This window comes from Octopus sinensis, linkage group LG6 (assembly GCF_006345805.1).
Source record: "Octopus sinensis linkage group LG6, ASM634580v1, whole genome shotgun sequence".
NCBI lineage: Eukaryota > Metazoa > Mollusca > Cephalopoda > Octopoda > Octopodidae > Octopus > Octopus sinensis.
This window is the reverse complement of record NC_043002.1, coordinates 45,740,528-45,752,670: the sequence shown is the minus strand read 5'-3', so window position 1 is coordinate 45,752,670 and position 12,143 is coordinate 45,740,528. Positions and strand designations below refer to the sequence as shown.

General features: G+C 34.1%; 1 protein-coding gene across 3 annotated transcripts in view; it reads right to left on the bottom strand.

Moving 5' to 3' along the window:
* The window catches only part of LOC115213532, a 40,011-nt gene that overhangs the window by 15,309 nt on the left and 12,559 nt on the right, over positions 1–12,143 (bottom strand). For all 3 annotated transcript variants that reach the window (XM_036503864.1, XM_036503863.1, XM_029782555.2), the window contains exon 2: positions 3,036–3,450. In XM_036503864.1, coding sequence (XP_036359757.1) covers positions 3,036–3,450 — 415 coding nt within the window. The remainder of the gene's footprint in view (positions 1–3,035; positions 3,451–12,143) is intronic.

The window sequence follows — 12,143 nt, the reverse complement described above, 5'->3', positions numbered from 1 at the left end:
TTTTACATTTACAGTTGAAAATATTTCCAATATTACTAGAATTGTGTTGTATGTCATTTATATTATGTAAAAATGTGTGAATATATAATCTCTCTTTCTTCCTCTGTCTCTCTGTCTTTGTCTGTCTGTCTGTCTTTCTCTCTCCCTCTCTCTCTCTCTGTATATATATATATATATATATATATATATATAATTTACAAAAATAAGGGCAAAAGAAAAATTCTAATGCCAAATATGCCGAAAAAAGACAAAAATTGTCAATAACCATTATAATTTATGCGTCTTGAAACAAACCGATAGAAATTTCTAAAAAATCCGTTATTACCGTATTGGTCCCAATTTTGGGGTTAATTCATAAATTGGGACCAATACGGTAATAACGGATTTTTTAGAAATTTCTATCGGTTTGTTTCAAGACGCATAAATTATAATGGTTATTGACAATATTTGTCTTTTTTTTTGGCATATTTGGCATTAGAATTTTTCTTTTGCCCTTATTTTTGTAAATTATTTATAAATTTAACCTTTAAAGGTAATTTTTGATATGCTGGCCATTGATAAAAAATTTTTTCCCGAAAAAAATTTTATCCTACATTAGTTATATATATATATATATATATATATATTATATATATATATATATATTTATATATATAAAACTGAGAATGTGTGTGTGTCTGTCTGTTTGTCTGTGTGTTTCCCTAAAACTTGAGAACTACACAACCAATTTCATTCAAATTTTACACATGCCTTACTTAGGGTCCATGTAGTTTCATGGGCAAAAAAAATGTTCAACTTCTTGCCTAGAGCGAGCCCATAGCAATATCATATCTTTTCCACTATTTCAGTATTACGTGTTAAAAGTGAAACAAAAATATTTCTCTATTTTATGTCAGATGCTTTCACTTTAACAATAAAAATCATCATCATCATCATTTAGCGTCCGCTTTCCATGCTAGCATGGGTTGGACGGTTCAACTGGGGTCTGTGAAGCCAGAAGGCTGCATCAGGCCCAGTCTGATCTGGCAGTGTTTCTACGGCTGGATGCCCTTCCTAACGCCAACCACTCCATGAGTGTAGTGGGTGCTTTTTATGTGCCATCCGCACAGGTGCCTGACGGAGCTGGCAGATGGCCACGGACGGATGGTGCTTTTTATGTGCCACCGGCATGGGGGCCAGGTGAGGCTGGAATTATATGTAGTAAGTAATAATTAAAATCAAACAAAAGTAAAAATAGTAATTGGTATAAAATTGCATCAACGATTTGAACTTGAATAAGTGGTTTCACATGAATGGGAATTAAATTAAAAATAAAATTAGCGTGCAGAAATGGAATAGCCCAGATGGATAATTAAAAAAATTAAATTAAAGAAAAGACTATTGTCTATAAAGTATACAATGTAGAGAAAAAATGGCTATAGACTGTTTCACTGTCCCCTTCTTCATTGTTATCCTTAAATGTTCTTAACACAAGTGCATACATCTATGCCTACACACACACATACATTTTTTTCTCATGATTGCCTGTCTATTATTCTGCATACTTGATACACACACTGATACACATGTTAAACATATCAATAAATGTTCTCTTAATCTTTCTTATATGGTTGTGTCTCTTTTCCATCTGGCATTTATTTGTACTATCCAATTTCTATCTATTGTATCAGCGGTGTGATGCGGTACTAAAGAGCCATTCCCCTCACCTGACATCGCACCACCTTACATTATATGTATATATGTATATATATATATATATATATATATATATAATATATATATATATATTATATATATATATTATATATATATATATAATATATATATATATATATATATATATATAATCAGTATTTTAATGTTCATTTGCCATTGCTTAAATGAGTGTGATGAAATTTGTTGTGGAGGCAGATTTTCTACAGCTTGATGCTCTTCTTGTCCTTCAAACAAACAGTTCATTGACCTGGTATGATTTTATTTACACACCATGACATTCATTATATGTGTGTGTATTCTGTATGTGTGTATGTGTGTTGACATTACAGAAGCTATGTTTTTTTTGTCAAGAAATAATATACAAAAATTGTGTTTAATTGTTTAAATAGAGGTTCAAATATCACAAAAATTTGTATGCATTGCCGACGGTAAATATGAAAATAAATATGCAAAATAACTAAAATAAAATATACTATTTCTGAGATATTTCAGGTACACCCAGACATCTCTAGAGTTTTAGTATTATTGAGATATTGTTTAATGTACACACCATAAAGGCACGAATTAGTAATTGTTTCTTGTTGTGAAAACATGTGTATAGGTAAGCTTTTATTACACACCTTGTGTTTCCAAGCAGTTGTTGGGCTCTGAACACATGATTTGTTCTATTTGAAAATCAGAACACTAGTTCATGAGAAATCAAGAGAGAAAAATGAGAAAAAGTTTGATGCAAAAAGTGGACGGGTGAATTAAAATAGAAAAAGAAAGGAAAGAAAAGAAAGAAAATTAGAGTTACGTCTCCTTTCATAATAGAAATCATCTGTGTTTCACTTAAAAGTCTTTAGCCAATTGAAGATTATGTTACAAGAAATATACCTTGGGTACCATCCAGTGGGATTGAATAGCAAAGTCATAAAACAGCACAGCTCCCATCACTTTAGGAAACATTTTTTCACGCTGAGAGTTGCTGAAGCATGGAACAAACTGCCGGCATCAGTTGTTAGTTGTCGGAGCACTGCATCCTTCAAAGCTTCCATGCTTTCTGAGATTCGCCAACACTACGCCTGATTTTCTCCCCTCCATACACACACAAGCATGTATCTGACTCATACATTGTTCGCTTTCCAGACATTTGTACATTACTGCATATACTTTATATGCACTTTTTGACAAGTTGTGGTGCACCTGAGCACTGTATACAATAATTTCATTATCATTTTAAGAAAACTGTTTGGCTCATTGTAACTTACCATGGTCCTATATTACTCAGACAACAAATAAATACCAACACACATATAGAACTAAAAGAATTATCTTACCATCATAACGTTGAAACAAGTCATCATACAACTCCATGCTGAAGCTATTTGAATTGGAACAGTTTGCAACTATTATTGAATTCACAGGTTCCCAGCCTGGTGGCTCCATGATAATATCTTCATCAGTAGATACCAATGGTTTGTCACCGCTGTCAGTACTGCTACCATTGCTGCTGTTAATGCTACTGTCATTGCTGTTGATGTTGTTACCAATGCTGCTGATACTACTATTACTGCTGTTGCTGCTGCTGCTGCTAACAGTTTCATTCATGTCAGATATTTGTGTGTCTCCAAATAGAACCATATTAAAAATGATACTCGATGATGTTCCGATATTTTCAACATCATGTGTCGAGTTCATGAAAAATTCCTCGTGTTCAGTTGAAAGTTCTGGGTTTTCAGTGGTTGTTTTGACCTTTATTTTTGGAATATAAGAAAAGTTTTGAATAATTTCCTAATTTAGGATTCATAATTCATGATATTTTCTACATTATTCAATTTATAGTAGCAGTTCTCTGATACATGTTTGTTTACATGGCTACCAGTTGCAATAGCCACATGATATAATTTATGAATATATTAAAACTCTGCTGCAAAAATAATTTGGATTTTACAAAATTTTGCGATATTGCCTAATTTTGCTGTTAACAAATGTTGCAGATTGCCACATCACATTCCCACAAACTTATTAGTAATTACCATAATTTATTACTAAATATAATTCCTACTAAATATCAATCATGTATAATAATAATGTATTGGGTTGTACGGAAAGTTCATGCCGATCTTTAAAGGAAAGAAAAAGGTCAATAAATACTTGCCATTACATTTTTAATCAACCAAATATGAACCATTTTGTTGCACAATGCATCTCTATCTTTCCTTTAATTTGAAAATACCCTCTTCCCAGAAGTGAGGTGGTTTCATGGCAAAGAATTCATCAAGGTACCTTTTTACATCATCCAAGGAATTGAAATTTTTACCATTAAGACTATTCTGCAGAGACCTGAATAAGTGGAAATGCGAAGGAGCAATATCTGGTGAATATGGAGGGTGGGGTAACACATCCCAGTCGAGCTGCAGCAATTTTTGTCTGGTTCCCAAAGCATCAAGTGCCGAAAATTAACTTTCTTATCTTCCATTTTAAAGGGTTACAGAATTAACACAGGTTATAGGAGCATAAACCTTCTTCCACGAGAAGATAACTTAAACTGTGCTCTAAATGGAGGTGTAGTCAAATCCTATTTTTATGGACTCAACCATGTTCTAAAATAAGTCAAAATGTAAGCTACTATAAATTGGCACGAACTTTCCAGACAACCCAATATAATGACTGTTTAGATCAATGGTTTTCAACTAGGGTTCATATGACCCCTGGGGATCCATATAAGATTTTGGGTGTGTCCAAGCAAGCAAAATAGTAAATTGGGGACTCACAGTAGTATATTAAGGGCCATGAAAAATTTTGCTTTAGATGTATTTATTACAAGAAACAGGTGTGGAAAACAGAAATTTAGAAAAGAGCATCTATGAAATTAGTTTTTACACATTGAATGGTTATGGGGGTCCACCAGAATGGAATAGTAATCAAACAGGTCCATAGGGGTTGAGAACCATTGGTTTAGATGCTGTTGATATTGTGTAGTCCAAGGTCATCCCATTCTAGCAGTGGCTATCCTATCTTTTCAGACATATTATTTCTAGGACTACATTATCTGACATGTTCTTCCCTTTTTTTCTTTAAACAAATATGTTGCAGAGAGGTTAAAAGGATATTGGCTGCTATTTCTAGCATCTCAAGTTGTGATAACTTGAAATGCTAGAAATAGCCATTGGTTCATTCCCATGACACTTTCTTACAAATTATAAAATCCAAAAAAATTATCAAATTCCTGCAAAAATTTAAAAGTATCTTTATTTATCCTTTATATAAAATAGTAAATTTATGGAAACATTTATAGGGAAAATGCATTGAAAATGTATCATAGTAGACAAAAACTGCTATAACTATTAAATTATTCTTGAAAACTTCTTCCAAAGTCTTTTTATTTTTTTATTTTTAGACTGATAGAATATAAGGCGGCGAGCTGGTAGATACATTAGCATGCCGGGCGAAATGCTTAGCGGTATTTTGTCTGCTGTTACGTTCTGAGTTCAAATTCCACCGAAGTTGACCTTGCCTTTCATCCTTTCGGGGTCGATAAATTAAGTACCAGTTATGCACTGGGGTCGATATAATCGACTTAATCCGTTTGTCTGTCCTTGTTTGTCCCCTCTATGTTTAGCCCCTTGTGGGCAATAAAGAAATAAGACTGATAGAATAAGCACTAGGCTTACAATCAATAAGTCCTGGAGTTGATTTCTTTGACTAAACCCCTTCGAGGCAGTGCTCCAGCCAGCACAGCCACAATCAAATGACTGAAATATGTAAAAGAAATAAAAGATTTTCTTTTCTATTTTTACTCAAGAATACAATGCATCACCCACGCTGGGAACCAGAATCATGACCTTATGAACGTGAGTGCAACACCCCAACCACTAGGCCATGCATCTTCACAAGCCCCTAAAGCATGTCAGCCAATGTGCAACAACATCTCATCAGAAGTCTTGCACTATTTGTTCCAGCTTTTTGTATTTGGAGTTCAAATTCCACTATAGTCTTTCTTGGGTAGTAAACTGATATTGTTACCTGGTTTAATGCTACTGGCTGGTACCTTGGATGCCTTTTTAATTTTTAATGATTTGAATCAGAAAATATATTTCATTCAAGTAAAGAACATTTTTCCCTCCCTTTTTTTTAAATTTATGGCCACGAGGCTACAATATGCGATAAAGACATTGATCCTTTGATGTACAACCTATCTGCCACAATGACACACATCAGCATGGACATATAGTATCAGACATTATATGGTGACTTGAAAAGTGTTAAAGCATTTCAAGTAGCATATCAACTTGCAATCATGAGTGAAATTTAACATTTACTGTCTAGACGAGCCCTCTAGCATGTACATACTGTAGGAGATCAAGGTCATTCCTTAACAAATAAAACAAGAAAAGATGGAAATGAGCAAGCTAATTTCTGTTATGTATCCAGTGGCACAATTAAGTTTTCTCTCAAACAAATTTATATTTTCAATGGCTTTGATCTCATCAGACAGACTATTGTAAACTGAGCATGATGCATGATCTAGAATGCTTTTTGATCTTTTAAGAGTAATTCTTTCAACAAACAAATTATTTTGATTTCAATTTTCCCTGCAATTGACTTCAAAGTTCATCATTTTTCCATATTAAATTGCCGTTTATGGGTGAAGAAGGACAATCTTTTTTCATTGATTTTGAATATAGTTGAGATTTTATATTTCTTAAAAAATGGACCAGTATGCGCTAAGTAATGCGTACCTTCCAATATTCTCGAGTACTTCTTTTGATACAAAAATATTTTATTTATAAAATAATTGTGTTTGTTACACCATACTTTATACATGTAAATTGTTATAAGATACATCAAGGAGTTGTACAATGTAAGTAAAGCTTTGTTATTCACAAATGGTTATATTTTAAAAGTAATCCCTATCAATCGTGACATTTTATTGGCCACTGCCTCAACATGATTCTTCCAGCTCAGATCTTTATTAATTGTTACACCTAAAAATGTAATGCAGTCAACCCTTTTTACAGGGGAGCCATTTATCATTACTTCACTTACAAAATCAATATTCTTCTGTGCTGGCTTGAAAACAACACAATTGGTTTTATTAGTATTTGATAACAGTCTATTAAGAGTAAACCATTCCATAACATCATTCATAATGTCATTCATAGTTGAGATCAGTTCTCCACGGGACCAACCTCATATATAAATACTCGCATCATCAGCAAACATAAGAATTTCACAATTTTCTTGATTTATAATATAATAAAAAACTAGGTCATTTATATAAATTAAAAATACAATAGGGCCAAGCACAGACACCTGTGGAACCCTGCAGTTTAGACTGTTGTCGCCTGACACTTAATTAAATAGCAGATATTGCTTTCTATTCTGCAAGTAGCCCCTAAAAAGTTCCAATTGTTTACCACTTATCCCTATGAATTCCAGTTTTTTCAGTAAAATGTTGTGTGGTATAGTATCAAACGCCTTACTGAGATCAATGAAAACTCCCAAAGTTATTTCATTTTTATCCGCTGTCATGTATTAGTTATTCATCAAGCATCCCAATGCTAGTTCTGTGCTTGCTCCCTTCCTAAATCCAAATTGACTCTTTGTAATAATATTCATATTCTGTCACATTTTTATCCATTTCTTATTTTTATCAATGTAAGTTATAAGTTGTTCTTTTATTATTTTTTCAAGGATTTTAGAGAAATAAGGTATGATTAATACAGGTCTGTAATTTGACATAGTGTGCTTTGCGCTCTTTTTATATATTGGTATAATTTTTGCTTTCTTTATTTCCCAAAGGAAACAACTAAATTCTAAACACTGATAGAAAATTTTAGTTAATGAGTTTAATAATTGAATCAAGTATTATGATAATGTATTTTCTAACGATTCTATTTGAACCCTGAGATTCCTTTTTGGTGCTATTAATTATTTTTTCTACCTCATCTTCATTTGTTGGCAACAGGAACATAGAGTGCTCTACCCAGTGCCTCATCGATGAGAGTTAATTTTGTTGTTGATGCAGGTCAGGGCTTTATTTTTCAAGATATTTTTCTACTGAGACAAAATAATTGTTAACAGTGTCTGCTATTTTTTATTTTGTTTTAAAATTTTTCCTTTACCATCAAGGAAGAAACCAAAACTTTTGTCTTAATCTCTCCTTTTCAAAATAATGCTAAGTGTTTTCTAATAGTTCTTCATATTTTTAATGTTTTATTCAAGCAATCCTGTATAGTAACATTTTTCAGTGACACTAAGGCATTTTTTGAGTATTTTGTCAAATTTTTTGTAATGACCATGCATTTGCGCTTATCTTGAAATTTGTTCCTGTGGTACACCCTATACAGATAGTTCTTGTGTCTTATAGAATGGACCAAACCTTTAAAAAGCCAGGATAAGTCATCCTGTTTAGTTAAGTACATCTTTTTGGTTTCAAAACACATATCATTTCCCTCTTTGATTATTTTAATAAGTTTGTTATTGTTTAAATCCAGAGAAGAACTATGCTCAATAAAGCTAAAATCCTGTTGTCTCATATATTCTCTAAATTTTTCCTTACTACTTACATCAATTTTTTTAACAGTAAGAAATTTTCTTTTGCGTTTATTTTCTTGCAATTGTATAGTTCAGAGCAAAGAGAATATTGGAAGGTGATCTGAAATGTCAGATATGATTGTTCCAGCATCAATATCATCAAGGCCAATATATTTGTAAATATATTATCTATAAATGAGCTGTTGTCCTCATTCACCCGTGTTCTCAGTCTGTCTTCTATTAAAGCGAAAAAGGAATTGCATTTCAGAATTTCTTGGAGTTGAAGTTTGTGGGCAATGCTATTAATATTATCATCAGCTGTCAGCCAAGAAACAAAGCCTATTCTTTAAAGCTATTTTGTGTATTATAGAATGAAAATTGTTGAAAAAATCCTTCAAATTTTTATCTGGGGTTCGGTAAATTCAACCAATGATTACCTTTTTATTCATTCCAAGTTCAGTTCAAGATATCTCCAGAAATAAAAATTCAGCAGATGACCCCCAATGACAACCCACTACATCTTTTTATCTTGTCAATTTCGTCGTACACATAAATACCCACACCACCCCTTCTTGCATCTCTGATTTACTGAAGTACCCCTTAATTTGGAAAGCATCCTCATCATAATTCTCCTTTGTCCACATCTCAGTGACACGTATAATTGCAAACTTAGTCTCAACTAAATTAAGAAGGATGCTAAATTTGTCATGATTTTCCGGAAGACTTCGAATGTTGATATGAAAAGGATGAAAATTTGTAGAAATTCAGGAAGTGAAGTGTCAATTGTATCCTTCTATCAAGTACTCTTGACATTTAATGTTTTCATCATCAGGCAAATTATGTTTCAATATTTTTTGATAGATTTGTTCGAAATTTTACCAGCATCCTCTCTGTCACCAGAAATAAACTGCATGGACACAGTTGTTTTGAAAAATTAGGGTATACAGGCAGCTAGTTTACATGCAAATCTAGTTGTGTGAATTTTGAAATCTAAAGGCTCCCTACTGACGAAAACTACCCTCAGTAAATATTTTTTTACTGGAATGAGTTAGAAACCATGATCTAGGAACTAAATTAGATGGTAAACGTTTTTAATTTTCAATCCTTTCAAGAATTTATCCATAATTAGTGGTTTGAGTTTTCTACTGCTCTTTCTAGCACAAGGCTTTCCTATTTGGAAGCCTCTTAATGTGTTCTAATGTACACGTTATTTTTATGTGTGTATATATATATATTATCAATCACACATACTCAATGTGCATTTTGCTTGCAGTAGAGCTCTCTAGGAATAACTACTTCATAGTTCTGGGTATAGATAGATATAGTTATAGCTATATATATATAGATATAAGTATATAAACACTAACACATATGCACACGTGCACACATACACACACACATACACACATACACACACACACATACATTCCTATATGTGTCCTAGTGTTTTCTAATTGTTCTGTCAAATATAATGTAGATGTACACCCAAGATAATTATTTTAATCTCTCTTACTCACTATCCTCTTTTTGTTTTCACCATTGCTATTTTTGTCGACCAAAGTACTTAACAACAAGTGTATATGTAGACAATCTTACATGAAACTTAATAAAAACACTATTGTTTCTATTTCTATTATGCAAACAAATTGAACCTAGAGAAGAACGTTTCAACCCTTCTTCCTTGACTAATATTCTGCCATTAGATAACCCAGCCTAAATTTTTCTGAGAAAATGCTTTCATATATTTTAGTATGATATTCTGGTTCACTAATTTTCCGGTAAATGTTGTTAAGGTTGCCAGGGATACTGGAATGAAAGTGTTCGTGCCACTCCTAACATGCCCAGAGTGCTGAATACAAGTATGCTCAAACACACATACACATATATACACGCACACCCATACACATACACACGTGTATGCACACATATATACGCATGGATATATGGATATGTGTGTGTATGATTCCTTAAGTGTATGTGCTTGCATATGTGTGTCATCATCATCATCATCATCATCGTCATTTAACGTCCGCTTTCCATGCTAGCATGGGTTGGACGATTTGACTGAGGTCTGGCGAAGCAGACTCCAATCTGTGTGTGTGTGTGTGTGTGTGTATAATATATGCATATATATATGTATATATATATATATATATAATATATGTATACAAGTGTGTGTGTGTGTGTGTGTGTATCGTTTTTAGAAAAACATAACTCCAGAGAAGAAGCACACTCTAAGAAACAGAGTAGTCTATATTTTTTCCTGGTGAAGGCTGGTTTATGGGGTTACCCTGGGTTTCCCATCCATAAAGGGTATAACTTTATGGCATATCTTCAGACCCCAAGACCTGTTGGCCTATTACCCATTTAAAATATGGAGGGGAAAAGTCTGGATTATCTCACTTTACTAATGGCTATCGACTTCCAGCCATGCTGCCATCGATCAGCTGTAAGGGTAAACAATAGGGGATTATATCCCTCTCCCGTTAGTCATCATACTTCTGGTGGTTCCCAAAAGGCCAGCAGAAATTTCCTAAAATGCAGATATGGCCTGAAAATCTCTGTTCCGAAGTTAAGTATAGACTCAAGTGAGTCCCTTAGGATTCTCGTGCATTTGGCTATGCCTAGCTCGCAGTATTTTGACCTGTTAATGTTGGGGCCTGAGTTTTCAAAGATTTTCCATGAGATCGAATTGGAACTCTGTTGTCTTTTAGTTGCAATATGGCTGGCCAGTGATAAAACATATCTCCTTTGCAGAACTCTGAAGGAGAATCCATGCTTGGAATACGTTTCTTGAATGAATTTCCAGTATAACCAATATATTTCCGTGGATGCACAATGTTGGTGGTGTACTTATTATTGTTGTTGTTGCCACTGCTGCTCTTCTTGCTGCTGCTGTTGATGTTGTTGCTGTCGTTGCTGCTGTTGATGCTGTTGATGTTGCTGTTGGTGTTGGAGCCAGGGCTGCTGGTGTTGGTGCCACTGGAGGTGGTTGTTGTGTTAGTAATGCCCTTTATGGACGGGAAATCTAGGGTAACCCCATAAACCGGCCTTCACCGGGCAAATATATATGACACACACACACGCACATGCACACACACACACACACACACACATACATAAATTGTTGAAATTATCATAATCCCTTTTTGTATTATTGGTCATGAAGCACACTTCAAGCTATAAAAAACAGCATCTAAATATTGAGTTGAAAAATCCTTTTGGATTTTCTCAGCCAGGCATAACCTGCACTTCCTCCTGCTATTAAAGTACACTTTGCATTTCTCTAGAATCCTCCATTTTATGCTGTACTCACATAAGATTGGTCGTAATGGATATTTAATACTGTACACTTCAATTAATATACTAATCAATTAATATACTCAGATCACTGACAGTGGCTCATGGGTGGACGTTGTCTACCTTGACTTTGCTAAGGCTTTCAACTCTGTGCCACACAAAAGGCTTATGGTGAAACTCTCTGCAATGGGTGTGAGGGATGACCTTTTTAACTGGTTGAAATCCTTCATTCTCAGCCGAAAGGAGGTAGTCACAGTTCTAGGACAGCATTCTACACCATATGAGATGTCATCGGGTGTACCACAGGGATCTGTCCTTGGTCCCCTCTTGTTTGTGGCATACATTAATGACATAGATGCCAATTTAAAGAATGCCACAGTATTGAAATATGCAGACGACATCAAGCTGTACCTTGAAATCAAGTGGATAGATCCTGATGTCTACAACTCTTTCCTGCAATCAGACCTAGACACAATGCAGCAATGGATCACAGACTGGCAACTGAAACTGGCTGTGGACAAGTGTACCACGATGCATTTTGGGAGAAAAAACCCTGCGTCCACATACTCCCTCCACAACACTGATATCAAGAAATCCTCCTGCGA